Source organism: Acyrthosiphon pisum, chromosome A3, assembly GCF_005508785.2.
Source record: "Acyrthosiphon pisum isolate AL4f chromosome A3, pea_aphid_22Mar2018_4r6ur, whole genome shotgun sequence".
NCBI classification, from domain to species: Eukaryota; Metazoa; Arthropoda; class Insecta; order Hemiptera; family Aphididae; genus Acyrthosiphon; species Acyrthosiphon pisum.
Window position 1 is genome coordinate 2906927 of NC_042496.1, and position 16327 is coordinate 2923253.

Sequence of the window (16327 nt, forward strand, 5' to 3'; positions counted from 1 at the left end):
TCCTCCATCTAACTATAAATTTCCCATAAGTGAAAAAAACAAAAAACGTGGCTTGAGGTTTCAGTACAAGTGGCTTACAGAGTATAATTGGCTGTCATATTCTGAACTTAAAAATGGAGCTTTCTGCAAACATTGCGTAATTTTTGCTAAAACTGGTGGAATCAATAGTCAGCCATTAGGACAGCTTGTAATTAAAGCCTTAAATGAGTGAAAAAATGCTAAGGAGGTAGTTGTAATACGCACTTATTGCATGCTTTTTTATTTATATGCCTTGGCGGTATATTGTAAACCTAATATATTTATTATTGTTTATTTTCATTTCAGATTTTTCGTACCCATTCACAAAGGAGCTTTTTGAGGAAAATTTATGGAAATAAAATTTTTGTATTAATGTAACTGTGTATAGAATTATGTTTAAAAAAAAAAACCTGTTAGGGAGGTGTGGGGGGCTTTGGCCTCCACTTTACGTTTATCCAATTAATTAAATATCCCCCCCCAGAACCAAATCATAACTACGCCACTGCTTCTAACTCATACAAATATAAATGATAAGGATGAAGTCAAGAAATATCAGTTACAACCTTTTCATTCTCAGCAATAATTAAGGATGTAATAGTTCTAAATTATCTCAGGTGTAACATATTAAAATGTAAAGGTATCGTCATAGGACGATAATATCTGCAATAATGACATAATACTTATTATTGTGGCATAATAATAAAATATTATTCCGGCATGTACATCACTCCAATTTTTGTTTTATACTTTGAAAGTTTGTACATCTGGAAAAAATGGAAAAAAATATTTAAATCAGAATCTAAAAGTTCTAACTAAATAAATAAAATATCTTTTAAGGGTGAAAAGGTGCGAACTAGAAATAATTTTTATTTTCTGATTGAAAAAGTTCTATAGGTACGTGAAACCTTTTAATTCTAAAAATTATATTTCAGTTTTTTATTATTTAGGTACCCGATAAATAACTGGGTAAAAACAAATTGCCGCTAAAGTTGTGTTATATATGAAACTTTCTTCTCTACTGCATAAAATTTTCATAATTTAGTTATTACGGTAAAACGGTAAGTTATTTATTTTATTTCTAACTGAAAAACGGTCCCCTGAACAATTACGAAGCTTACGTTATGGGACGTTTTCATTCCGAGGCAGCAAATTGTTTGTGAAAAATAAATTTGTCAATTTCATGCACGAGCCAGTACTGCACAATATACAACACACTTATAATCAAGATATTCGTTAAAATGTACGATCCTGAAAATTATTATCGATTTCACTTTGTGGACGCGACGTTTACGTTCAAAAATAAAATTAATTATATAGTACCTATACCTCTCCCACTATAAACCATATTATACCTAATATTTAATATTGTTATTACGAGTGCACTTAAAATTTATATTATATACAATCTACGGCAGCAGCAGCGACCCACGCGCCCCCGCACTTTGCAATAAAGTTTGCTGCAGCAGTCATATTAATATTATCATACCTACGCTAGGCGATGAAATAAAAAATTCCATTAAGCGACTGTTCAGAAATTTCACGCAGCTACCTAGGTATAACAGCAAACCCGCCGCCGCGAAAGCCGCCTCTTATCATTCGCGGGGAACGAGAGAACGTATCTCGATAAAACCCTATACAAAAATGATCTCGTTCAATCCTATGGTATAGTATCATCATAGGTTTAGGTTCATAAAATCGTTTTAAACGTATAATATATTACACCCCTACACACACTATGTACAGAATATTATACAATATAAGAGTAATCTAAACGATTTTTATTTATCATATAATATGATATTTTCTGTAAGAGCAAGGAAATATAGGTATATAGGTATGCGACGAAAATTGGTAAAGAACGAATTACCGCGGGACTTCCGGCCCGAGTCAAACACGGTCTGAGTAATACGCACTTGATATTATTATTTGATTATTAGGGCCCGGATGTTGATGATTTTTGCCTATTTTTTTGGAATATTATGTTAGACGATGTACGATAACTATCTTATAATGTGTTTCAACAACATTCGAATTACGATTCTATAAGATTTTTTTTTATATTTTATACTTTTTATCGTTTTATGTAATTTTGGTGACTTTGTGGCTTTGATGTTTTAGGGCATTTTTTACTTTTTTCAATAATTGATAGACGAATATTATGACTTACGAGTTAATTATTTTTTATTTTCCACCTATCAGACAACTTAATTTTTGCTTCCTATTACAAAACATACTTAAAACAACATTTTTAATTGATTTCTAGATTGTTTCTAGATGTTTTCTAACCAGTTTTTAAATTCAAATTTAAATCAAAATCACGTATGTTTATAAATTGTAATTTTTAATTGCTACAAATTATTAATCTTAATACGAGTATAGTCTTATGAGCGTTGTTTAAGTACTTAGGTCATTAACATATACCATTTTTAGGGCGTTTTTTGATTTTTTTTATTTCATCGAAGAATTTTTGAGGTAATTTTTATTGGGTTTTAAAGGGTATCAACAACCGAGCCCTACTTATTATTATATCTATTCTGGCACTTATTATTATTTTATCTATAATATGCGAGAACGCATAGTAAAGTTCGCCAAAAGTCTATATAATATAGGAGATTATAATATAAATATCCAAATAAATACACGTGACCGTCGGTGCAGGCATAAATAAATAGCTTTTCGCAATTATATTGACATTGCGCAAAGTATAATATTATAACCTACCCAAGGAGTCGGAACGAAAGATCGGAAAAATATTTTAAAGTCATGACCTAAAAATATTATATATGTAGAAGGTATACTTACGAATCTTAATCAGCTTATACAGTTTAAACAGGAAAATTTCTCGTAACATAATACGCTATGTGATGAAAGTTATACACGACGTTTTCGTGAAACAAATAGTTTTTGATTAACGTTTGAGAAGTCCAACGTAAGTAAGTTTATTTCCTAGACGCCCGTGCAACACGTATGTAGTGGTGTCTAATGAATAATGATCGGGTGACACGACAAAAGCGATAACAGATTACACACAACAATGTTCATTTGCATCTCTGCAGACGTTTAAAATATAAATTAAATACAAAACGCCCATAAAGACGGTGCCCTTTTAATCACAACTAAATCACTCCCACTTAATGAAATTAATTATTATAACGATTGTTCGCCGTTTTAAATTAAAATTCAAGAGATAGAGATTAAGATTAAGTGATTTTAAATTAGGTAGGTGCTGCTGATGCATATTATAGGTGATCTGCAATTTAGATTACGAGCGGAACGATAGATAATATATTCAAATATGTGTGTGTGTGTTTTTGTCTATATACATGCACGATTTATAAAATTGTTCCATTGTTCTGAACATCCACATTGAGGGTTCAATTTTCTTATTTTGTTGTAAATCAAAAACAAAAAAAACCGTCGAAATTACATTTTTTATACTCTAAGGAATAATTTAAAAGTATTTTGACTGAACTATTTATAGAAATTCGAAATTATAATTAGTTTTTTTAGTTTTTTCTGTGCCTAATTTTAGATAAAATGACTATTCGAAAAAAAAGTCACGAACTTTTTTTTAGCGTTTAGAGTTCATGCTTTGGTGAAATTTGTTAAAACCCCCATCATTTCCAAGTTTTTGCTACCTAGTTATTTTCCAATCGTCAATACCTATCATGGTTCAAATATATATAATATTTTATTATGTATAAGCAATATAAATATTAAATTATATGTTCATTCGTATTGATGATAAATGTATGTGTGAAATTGTGATTTGTCGCGTTTGTATATATGAGGTATTCCTCAACAGCATGTTATACGAGAATACTATAACTGCAAGTCTGCGACTAGAATGTACCTACACGAGAAAAAATAAATATCGACGTGAAGGGGTGTTATATGGAATTATATATACGTTTTGTATATGCCTATTGTACAAATCGTCGTACATATTTGAATTTATTACAATTCAAACATTCTCGATAAAATTTGCGGAAAAAAATTGTAAAGCGCGCATACACCCTCCGTCGTATAGACGCACAATATATATATATACAATATAAATATTGTTACATATAAACACGGTTTACGCCGTCTCCGGGAAAATTTGATTGGAATTTACATAAATTGCAGGCGATATATAAAGCCGGCATTCAACCACGCCTTAATTTGTTCAAACACGCATATACACATAACTGCGCGTGGACCATTATGTAAATTCGCAAGATCTGAAAACAAAATTATCTATAATATAATAATATGGTTTCAACAATATTTTCCGATGTAAATATCATTATATACCTATATACGCCGTAATGTTGGGCCATAATATATTCTTCAGTTTGTGAACCGTACAGCACTGCAGACTCCCATTTCAATTTACACCGTGGGATTTGTATATATACATATTGTACATACATTATACGTAGAGTATACACTACACGGATGATCTTGCTACGAGTACCTATATATAGAGGTTGGAATGTGAACCTATTTATATAGAACAATTTATGAAATAGCAATTTCGTAAACGTTTGTACATTTTATCAAGTATGGCCAACAGATTTTTGATAAAAAATGAATAGCATGTGTACCGCGATGATGCATTAAAATAACATTAAGTTTTAGCGTTAAAAAGTAGAAAATAATCGTAAAAAAATGTGTGTACTTATGTGTAAAAGCCAAAAATTTAAAAAATCTAGGTACATTGCAGGGTAAATTTTAGGTACTTTTTGGTAGCTACTCCAGTACTTGAGTACCTGCATAAAAGTGAGCAAGTTGCATCGCTAAAAATACCGTTGTGACCTGTGGGTAGGTAGTTGAGTCCGATACGAATAAAAGTGACCTTTATAATATTTACAGTTTTGGTCCTGTATAGGGTTAACATGAATAAATAACCCGAAAACGTATGATGGTTTTGATATGAATATGATGCAACTACAACTACAAATATACACCTGCATGTTTAAATACCTGAATATTAATTATTTTTTAGATTTTCTGTTATCCTTAGTTAATTTATGTTTTGAAATTTTAAATGCTTATTATTAAGTATTATTAAATAAAAATTAAATAAATAATAATTACTAAAAAAATTACCATACATGAAATAAATAAATTTACCTAATGTCCTAAGATATATGTATCGCAGAAACAATATCTGAATGCCAGTATATAAAAAAAACATTCTAATTTTTAATTACATTTCCGGCTTTGTATATAGGTAGGTACTTTATGTTTTATATAAGTGTTATAAACGTCTTACCGCGCGTGCAAAACGGTAAATGTTCCGACATTTACCGATTTTTGCATCGTCGTACACATCATAGGTACTAAATTATTGTTGAACATCGGATATCCGTGCAAACACTCTGTAAAATAATAATATATAAGGTTTCCAATTTCCGAAATTCTCTGCAGTGATGGCGGTGCGTATATATAGGTACTGATCGCTTACGCAACACGTGTTTTTTTTTCTGGACGTCGATCATTGACAACAAAGGAAACGTATTTTATTTGAACCGTCGTGTAAAATATAACGATGGTCATTTACGATTCTCGTGGACCCCGAACGTGTTCGTTAAAATTGAAAAAATATAAGTACGTAATACGTATTTTACACACCCACAACATCACCCTCGTATATTATTGACGTTAAGTATTATATACTGTTCTCGTCGCTATTCGACATTTTAATATTAAGCCCTTACTTACAACAGTGCGAAGTGTTACCTTTTTTCGTTTTGTTGTGATACGCTCTATTGCGTAAATATAGGTATTTAAAATATATATTTGTAAGGTATGCTCAAAACTGTAGGCGACCCTCTAATCATCACCGTAAAAGTGATAACGTGTGATTGGACCACTGTTGGACAACATAGATTTTTTTTTTAATAAAACGAAGATGATAATTACTTCAGCCACCTACAGTCCCAGTATTTGTATAGACAACTCTTTGCAGTATCACTAAAATGATAAATAGTAGTATATAAGTATCAATAAAATATCCATTGACCCGAATACCATAACAGCCATCAGGCATCCTTGTTATAAAAAGGTAAAAGAAATTGTATGTTACCCATGAATAATAATATATTTCTAGTATTCGTTGTAGTCAAACAATATTATTCTTATAAGAAACGTTTTCTTTGATATTTAAAAAAATCAGAAATTCAATTCAATTTAATCAGACTTTTATTCAAAGGTTGTAAATTCTGTGGAAGGGTAGCAATGAATGCATATTTCTTTTACAATGTGTACCTACCTATATATATTTTTTCTTGTGTCAAAAGACACTTTTTATAGCAGAAAAAAATGCATCAATCTCCTTTATTGGAGGTCGTTATACAAGTGGTGATATTGAATTGAGTCCGTGCTACTTTTATGCGTTTGAATTGAGTCCGTATAGATAAAATATCATAACTACCTTTAGTCGGTGGTGACCTTGAATCTTGCACATTATATATTTATATTACACATAATTATAAGTCTGTAACTATAATTATTCATCATTGAATTCAAATAAGTGACACTCTATAATGGCAATAATAGCTACTATGTACCTATAGGCTATAGGTACATCAGAGTGATTTCGTCGGTATTTTTTTATTTATACTTTTTTTCCGCAAACAACAATATACGTACAGTTGTTATAGACCGAACATACCGTGGTTTATTTGCATTACGTAGAACGAGAATGAAGTCTTCACGATATTACTATACGTATATATCAATCATCACTAAGTATCGGTCATAAATCATAATAATATCTTTCTTACATTTTTTTAACGCGTACATTAAGGGTACCTATTACTGCAGATGGTTATGAAACTAACGGCAAATTTTTTATTTAATGTAGGTACTATTAGTGTTTTTATATAATTTTCATTCTCGTGTCTTATTTTTGTTTTCAAAAAAGGTTACTTAGGTAATATGTTTGATGGCCACATAACTAATAACTATATAAGCTTATTATGTCGGTTATATTGCTTAGGTTAATGCGATTAGATGTAAGGAAATTCTGTGAACAATTTTAGAATTTTTGCACAGTGTGCGCACTTGCAAGGTATGTTTTTACAACTGCCATATTTATTTTGAGCACATGGAGTATAAAATAATCGTAATAAATTGCTTATACAACAGGTACTTATAGTCATACTAAAACTCTTCATAGAATCTATAATATAGGCATGTATTATCTATTATTATGTAGCCATGTAGGTACAGGGTACCTACATGGCACCTACCAAAGAGAAGACTGCGGTGCGCAACAACACTAAATTTCGAATAACAAAACATTGTAATAGTATTAAAACTCGTTTTGAAACAACTTTTAAATAATATAATTTATTTCTTAATAATATTATATAAATACCTCTAAGCTGCAGAGAATATAATAATTAATAATTTAATAATTTGCACTTTACATTGGTGCATAATATATAATAATATATGGGTACATTAAAATTTAAAAGTACCTAATCGTGTTTTGAGGTAGGTACCTACCCACTTAATTACAATTTAACCACAATATCGTCGAATTTCCTCTCTGTGTATTAAAATAAGATTACGATCAATAAAATATTGTACCAAATCGCTTAAAAATTAACAAAGCTATAATAATAATATATAGATAGATATAGATTATATACATAATACTGCATTATATACACATATATTGTAATAATATCATATAATGTCGTATAATATACGCTTTAGGTAGGTACCTATTCATTTGATGTCAGTTTCATAGATGAGATTTAACAAAAAATAATGTGCATCCGTCAGCCAACTATATAAATAATGTAAATATATACGCAACGGCCTGCAGGGTAAAATGTTTGTTTGTTATATATATTAGGGGGTGGGTACTTAGATATCGTATATTATATAGTATTATATACGTTTTATGCAAATTGTTTCGTTTGCATTCAACTCGGAATTCGCCAAACACAATTGTAATTTTTCCTTCTTTTCTCTGTACGTAGGTACAGCCGGCGTACATTGCATGGCGTGAACGTGACATGTATATATAATATTCTGGTGAGGGTGCGTATAAGTAAGTCCTCGTCATGATTGTTATATTTTTTTCCCCAGTATATAAGAGGGAACATTTATTTTTATGAAAAAAATATATTCACACTTTATGATCCGTTACAGTAAAATTGTATATAATATTTAACATGATATGGTATACCGCGACACCGCTATACTGATAACTAGCTGGTAATCTACGAAATCATAACCAACCGATGATAGGTATAGTATTATGTGACTCGGTGTCCTGAGAAGTCAATGCAACAAGTTGGTATAAATACATTATTCAATAGACAGATTAACCTGTTGCGCAGTACACAGAATATCAAATAAATTATGTACGCAAATTGTAAAATATATTATAATATAGCCAAAATATAGCCTATAGGTAGTATATGTACATATAACATCGATCATCATATAGTTATATTTTATAGTAATCAGTGCCTACATATAGCCATAAAAGCACATTAACTTTTATAATACATTTGCATTTGTTCATTTGCATTGCTATTTCAGCCTATTTACATACTTATAGGCTATAGGCTTTTGGCATAGTTGCGTCATTTTGTATTCGTAGGCAGTACGGATGATTAAAATAATAAAATGCGACACCTGTTGCAGTACTTAAATTCAATTTTAATTAGGTGAATTAATAATTTATACAATTATAATAAATAACAATATTATTGTACCTAGTTAGATACTTAAATGTGTTTTTTAATATAATACCAAAAGTTCTGCAATAGTATAAAGTATGAACTATAATTACATATTTTTAAATACATCAGGTGATTATTACGAACAAATAAAAAGCTGTCATTATTCGCATGCACCTCATTCACCCCAAAGCTTATAAGTAAATCACAGGCATTATCTTTATATGCCTAATGTTTTTACCAGGTGATTCTTTTATCACGAACCATTCGTTATTTCAAAAAGTATAAACTATAATTACATATTTATTATTACAAATGTGTTTCTAGTACACACTATATATGCTAACGACGTTTTAAGCACATGTTTAGGTTATGAATTTATTTTTTGAAAAGGGCATTTAAATCCGATCCTTGAATAATAAAATAAAATAATATGCATTTTTGTCAAACCCGACCAGGTATGATAATATTGTAATATATGACAATACGTTGACGCGTTATTTTGTCGACAGGTGTCGTACGAGGAGACTTCGTGCTTGGTGGAAGTCGACTGGGAAAACGGTTTCGTGGAGACGTCCGCAAAGGACAACATAAACGTGGGCGAAGTGTTCAAGGAACTATTGAACCAAGCGAAGATCAAGTACGACCTGGGCCCGTCGTTGCGGCGAAACTCGGCACGAAGACAGTCGTTGCCGTCCGGCGGTGGTTCGGGCCAGGGGTCGATGGTGCCCACGCCGGCGCAACTTGCGCACCTCCAGAAAAAAGCGAGCGGCAAAGACGACAGCGGTGGTGGAGGTGGTGGTGGAGGTGGTGGCGGGAGATCGAAGCGCAACTCGTGTTCGATATCATAAGAAACGAAAATATTGAAAATTTGAAAAATAAAAACACAACATCAAACGAAAAACAATAAAAACTACCACTACTTCTGTTGTACAGGGTGTGTGTAAGAATGTCATAATAATTATATTCGCATATTATGCCTAACTACGACTGCATTGTACAATAGGTATACTCAAATACCACCGTTAAATACATAATTATATATCTCTAATCCAGACGACTACAATTACTAATTACTTCTACTAATTACTACTAATTACTAATCCTGTCTACTACTACTATACCATAACTTCTTCAAACTGTAAACCTATTTCTACTATACCTACTACTACCTACTGCTGCTGCTACTGCTATAATTATATTAGTTATTAGGTACCGTTAACAGCAACACGCCTCGTGACGGTGAAATTCTAAATAAACGAAAATATTTTAAAACGAACATAAAAAAAATTAACTTAATTCGAAGTGCCGAAATTCGGAGAGTTTATCGAAGGTGGTTACTGCATATAATAATAATATGTTGATTGTTAGTATCCCTAAATTTAAACAATAGCGTGTATATAATGTTTTATTATTCTTATTCTTATTATTATTATTATTATTATTATTACTGCAGATGGATTTTTTCGTTATTTTACTCGACTTGGCTTGTTAAGATTTTATTATAAACTATATAACTCATTTGGCTAATTATAGGTTATATATTTAAACTTTTAAATGTTTATGGTTTATTTGAGAATTGAGAGTAAATCTAATATTAGCAGTGTATAATATATATTATTGTAAAGTATTGTATTTATAAATACCTGCCTAATTCGCAAGGACGAGGAGTTCGTTATATAAGGGTTGTAGAAAAAATTACCACTTAACACACGATAATTTGTATATTAATTAATTTAAATTATGCCTAAATATTTAGTACACGAAAGAAAACACTGTGTGTTCAATTTTGTGTTCAATTTTGAGACCTACGGTGATAGGAATGTCATTAATGTGTATATAGGTGCCTCTACGTGTATTCGATTTTTCGGAATATTCGGAAAATTTCTATATTCGAACCATCGGCGCCTTTTAGATTTTTCATCTGGATCGTAAGATTAATACGAAAAATATATACCTGACCAGACCAGACCGCGGTATAAGCTACCGGCTAAGTTCCTCTCGGAAAGACACATCTGCGGGTTATATACACAAGTCGTATTGTTCAAACTTCGTTTTCGGCAACACCGCGAGTGTGAGCGGATATAGTGCACCCGCGATAGCTTCCGGTTTTCCGTGGTCTGTGGGACGAGTGAAAAACGAAAAAACCAATTTCTCTTTATCTCATCCGCACAGATGGTTTTTACGTGTACCCCGGGACTTACCTGAAAAGGATTCAGTCCGTAAGTTTTCAGAGTTAACAAAACTTGTAAATTGTAGATTAGTTGGAAAATCAACTGCTTCTGCTTCGTCACTCTATCGAGTCGGAAAACTTCATCCTATAAGTACACCGCGTCAGCAGGAGGAAGATTTCAGCGCGTCCGTCCTCGTCCGATAACCTTTTGAACTGTTACTATTCTGTGTCGGAGATAGGTTCATCAATCCATGTAATCTTTTTTTCATTCTTTTAAAATGTAAATATACGAAGTGTACCCCTAAATTTTTAAGAGGACGAATGGAACTTGTTGTCTCCGTCTTATAACGTACAAAATAGCAAATTTTAAGTTCACAATAATACTTTCACTCTGAAAATTATAAAATTAGAATGAATTGACCTGTGTATAAAATATAAAGCTAAGATTATTATTTAGGGCAACTCGGAGTCTTTTATTGATATTTTATTAAGAAATAAGTTATGACCCTTTTCGAAACTATATAATGTTTGTACATTTTAAAATAATCATAACTCACTTAAAAATAATAATATCAATAAAATTCACCGAGATGCCTTACACAATAATCTTATATTTCATTAAATGTTATCATGAGCCAATTCACTCTATTTATATCAATAGCAGAGTTAAATGGATTATTGTTAACGTAAAATTTGATATGTAATATAGGTACATTTGTAAGACGAAGACAACACAAGTGGGTGTGGTGTCTTTAAGAAGATTTAAAAGGCCATTTTAGTAATACAACATTTCCATACTGCACTAGTCTTGTATAGAATGACGAATGTTTAGTATCAATAATAATTATATACTTATACTTCATAAATTTGTCTACAATTTAAAAAGTAGCTAGTAATCATATTAACTCCCAGTACAAATTTGAAATTGAAATAGTTCAGTTATGTGGGCGACACGTATAGGTAGTATAGATAAAAAAATTACATTAGACTATAATCAAACGCATTATTGAAATTATTATTATTATTATTATTTGGCTCGGTGGGTGGCTAGGTAGGTAGGTAAAATAATTTTAAAAATGTCAATGACGGCATTGAATATTTGATGTGTACCACACAATATACTGCTGATATCTACTTATTGTTTATAGAACCACGAAACACATTAAAGTTCGATATTTTTACAATGTGTCCTCCGTGTCTTTCGTATGTTCACCTACCTACTACATATTTTATCCTTCTTAACAGTGCGTCTCATATAACAACAAATTAAAGTATATAAATGATTTGAATACCTACTCAATGTAAATTAGTAAATCGTCAACTTTTAGATTAGGTACCTACTGTTTCATGAATTAGAAACTTAGATTTTTAAATTATTATTATTATTATTATTTCCATGTCATTATTTTGCTATTAAGACTTAAGTAAACCAAAAACTATACTACGTATACATGAACTGTAATTAATAATCATCGTGAGCCATGACTCTCAAGCCTCTAATAATTATCGAAAACCATATTCCACCACAATATATTGATAAGAAAAAAAATGTTAATGACGCTGACAAACACCGAGACAATATAACCTACCATAGGCGTGCGCAGACATTTGTGGCAGGGTGGGCCAAGTCAATAAAAATTAAGGAACCTGAACTCTGATGGAAGAAATAATTAAAATGTTACATACTTTAATTTGCTTACTCATAATCACCCACTATTTAAGGCACAAATCATTTATATTATGATAAAAAACAGAAACATATTTCTTAAAAATTAAATTAGAAATATTTTAATTGTCAACAGTTTTAAATTTTAAATAAATACAATTTTGCAATCTGTGATGGTAATATGTTATCAATTTTATTTTTTAAAGACATTTAATTAATTATTATTTATTATCATTGAGTATCATTTTTTCACCTACCTATATTTAATGTTCTATGATTTAAAAAATCAAAAAACGTTATGTTTAGATCATGTACTACAAATTTCGGTATGTCTAGCAGGGTGAGCCACAGCCCACCTGGCCCTCCCCCCATGTGCGCACGCTTGTGTAACCTACCCATTGTACACAGAATGGCCATCATAACAGTTTTTCACCAAAAGTATACCTTTCCTTTTTCCGCCAATAACCATTTCCGTGAAATGAGATATTAGCTAATTTATTAAGTTAAATAACTATTGTAAATTTTTTTTTTAGTTTTAGCTATAATGTTTATTTTAGATTCTAAAGGAAATTTTTTCCGAAAATTAAAATCTTTTCATGGCTGTTATACAGTAAGACACTATATGATTAAATCATTTTTATATTGTAAGAATATTTATTAAGTATTAATAAAAACTCCGTACCGGTATCGAAATCATTGCCTACAATTTATCAATGGTATTATCAAAAAATATGTACCTTGGCTATTGTGACTAACATTTAATAGTAGTGACACTTTGAGCAACCATCTAATCTAGCGCCGGATGACCAACGCTTGCTAGTCGTTTCATTCAACGTGTAACCAATGTTTTAAGAATGCCCTCAGATGTATTATGTTAAAGGGCTAACAGTGTTATTAATCTGCAGAATTCAGAAGTCCAGACGGATGCGTATGCGTCAAGCTGAAAAGTAAGAACAATAAAAAAAAATAATATAGGTAGGTACACCGATATTTCTAAATATAAAACAAACATTATTGTAAAACTAAAAAAAAAAATGACAATATGTACACCTTGGTGGTATTTAAATTTTTTTATGGAAACTGAAAGTGCGGTCGATATCTCGCGTTTGGTGTAACCTGCGTTGCCCCATATGTATGACAGACTTATTCTGCTGGAAAGTTTGTGGCTTTTCATCACATCCGACACCGCGATAAGAAAAAAAGCTGCAAGCGCCATTTGTAGGTAGGATAAATAATACCAACACACCATGTTCAGGACAAGAATGTCCAAATTCGCGGATGAATACTGAGCCGCTGGTGGTTATCTTAATTCTTAGGTAAGGTTAGTAAATACAAGAGTACAATATACCTATACTATTTTGTATTTATAGTTTCTTTCCGTTCATTACCAAAGAATAGAGATAACTGCCGGCAACCCAGTAATCTGTATTCATGCACGAATTCGGGCATTCTTATCCTGAACAGAGTTTATAATAATATATAGTATTGTAATATAAGTCGACTAATATATCGGTGTGCTTACTGCTTTACTGCCGGTCATTGAACATAATATAATACTATATATTTATACAAGTCGAGACGAAAAATAGTATTATTAAGTCAGTGGCGGTCCAGGAATTTCCAAATTGTGAGTGTGCGTGTAAGGAGGGGGAGGGTCATCATAAGTAACGATACATTTAAATGAGTCGTGGTGGTAAAGTACCAAAGACACATAATATAACGGAATCTACGGTACAATGTGGAGGAGGCAAATATTATAATCCCTAATCTCGTCTACCGCGCAAGCCACTGCATTAAGTACGACCCCGTGCGCAATGTTTACCCAAAAAAATATATTAATCCGGAGGCACCGCGAGATTTAAACAGCCATACAGGTGGCCGATAATAATAACGTTATCTGATTATCGTACGCGTGCCCGAGTCTTAATCTGTATTATTATTACCTACCTACCTATATATATAGTGAGTTATGCTTTCGTTTAAAACCGTTTGAACACATACATATATATTATAACGTGCACGAATCCGCAAGGGTATCGCCGCATACCACGGGCGTGCTGGTATTAACCGAACGCATTTACTAAAACGTAAAAGGTACCTACCTTTAATGTGGTGCGCGGGCGGATTACACTCGGCGAATCGGGTTTAAACCGTTTTTATACGACATTACACACCTCGGCTGTTGAACAAAAATATGTGCACGGCGTACAACATGATGGTGTCGAGCCGGATTCACGGCTGCGTCGTGTGTCGTGTCGTGTCGATCAAATCGTGTTGTGATTGGATATCACTTTTTTGGTATCGTGTAACGACCAAGTTGCAACCGAGTTACCAAGAATTGACTCAACTTTTAAACCATAATGGTTACCAGTCGTAACCATATAATATAACCGAGCCCTCACCGACACGACACACGACGTAGCTGTGAATACGCCTTTATTTAGAATATAGGTATAGGTATTAGGTAACCTAGGTATCCGATGTCCCGAGCCGCGTATACCTAGGTATCCGATGTTCCGGGCTGCGTATATTGTCATAACGCGACGGTTTTAAATTCGAGACACGGCTGCACGCGTTTTGTCGTTTTCAGCTGCGACTTTTCATTAAATCAACGAATTATGTATTTACGGTGTGCTCGCGCTGGTCTCTGTCATAACCGCGTAATTGACTTAACGAGTTACTTTGACGTATATATATCATCGTGTAATGTATAAGGTTAAAATGTATAATGAATTATTTTTTAACGTGACAAACGGTCTCCATTGGGTGTAGGTACCTACCTGCCCCGCTACACTCGAAATAGTTAAAATTTACTTTTTCGCCGCGAGAGATTATCAAGCGCTATTTGTTTGATTCGGTTTTAATATTATACGCAGTTTGATCGTGGTAAAAAACACTTCGTCGCATGACCGGGAATTCTCATAAAAAATTAATGCGTTTAATCGTCAAAATAAATTCTACATTTTATGATAGATCACCGGATGAAAATCAAACAATTTAGGTTGATTTCGAAGTAAAAATTCAAAACACCGTACGTTGTATTAATACATATATAGGTATATATAATATAATATACATCGAATACTTTTATAAATATGGAACTTTGTTACTTTACCGGACACCCTTTTTTTTGCAATTTGTTTTTTTAGACTTATGTAGTTAACTATACTGAGAACGATGGTGAAGTCAGAATTTGGCGGTCGGACTTAGTTTCGAAGTTATAGCTTAATGAAGTTCGCTATTTTACGATTTTTGCGCTTTCGCGCGTCACTAGTTAACTGCACCTATTACGAATATTAATTTTTTTTTTTTTCGAAACCTTTGTACTTCAACGAGTTAAGAACGACGGTGCAATTAAAATTAGATAGCGAGACTTCGTTTTGAAGCTATATGCTCAGGCAGTTTCGAATTCTAAGTTTTTACGCATACGCTCAACGCTCTATAGAAGCTCCCTACGCCTACCGGCTCCGTTCGCCAAACGAGAGGTCCTGCGGACCTCTCGCTGGATGGAGGCTCAGCCTCCTAATCCCCCGGGGCTTAAATAGCAAACCTGTGGGAGGGGTGGGGAGCGACCACTTCGGGGTCGCGGGGGTGAGAGCATACCTGCCCTGCGGGCAGACGGATGATCTAACAAGTAATTTTAACCTTGTTAATTAAAGTAACACATTTCTAGTGGCTCCCGTCGCCACACTCAAGAGACCTCCCTTCGCCTACCGGCTCCGGTCGCTATACTCGATGACCAGTAATATAAGTTAGAGGCTCGGCCCCAAACCCCCTCGG

General features: G+C 32.6%; 1 protein-coding gene across 2 annotated transcripts in view; it reads left to right on the plus strand.

Moving 5' to 3' along the window:
* Positions 1–10156, plus strand: part of LOC100162054 (ras-related protein Rap-2b-like) — a 116233-nt gene extending 106077 nt beyond the window's left edge. For both annotated transcript variants that reach the window (XM_016801941.2, XM_001943232.5), the window contains exon 4: positions 9221–10156. In XM_016801941.2, the coding sequence (XP_016657430.1) occupies positions 9221–9559 (339 nt within the window). In that variant the 3' untranslated portion in view covers positions 9560–10156. The remainder of the gene's footprint in view (positions 1–9220) is intronic.
* The last annotated feature ends 6171 nt before the right edge of the window (positions 10157–16327 follow it).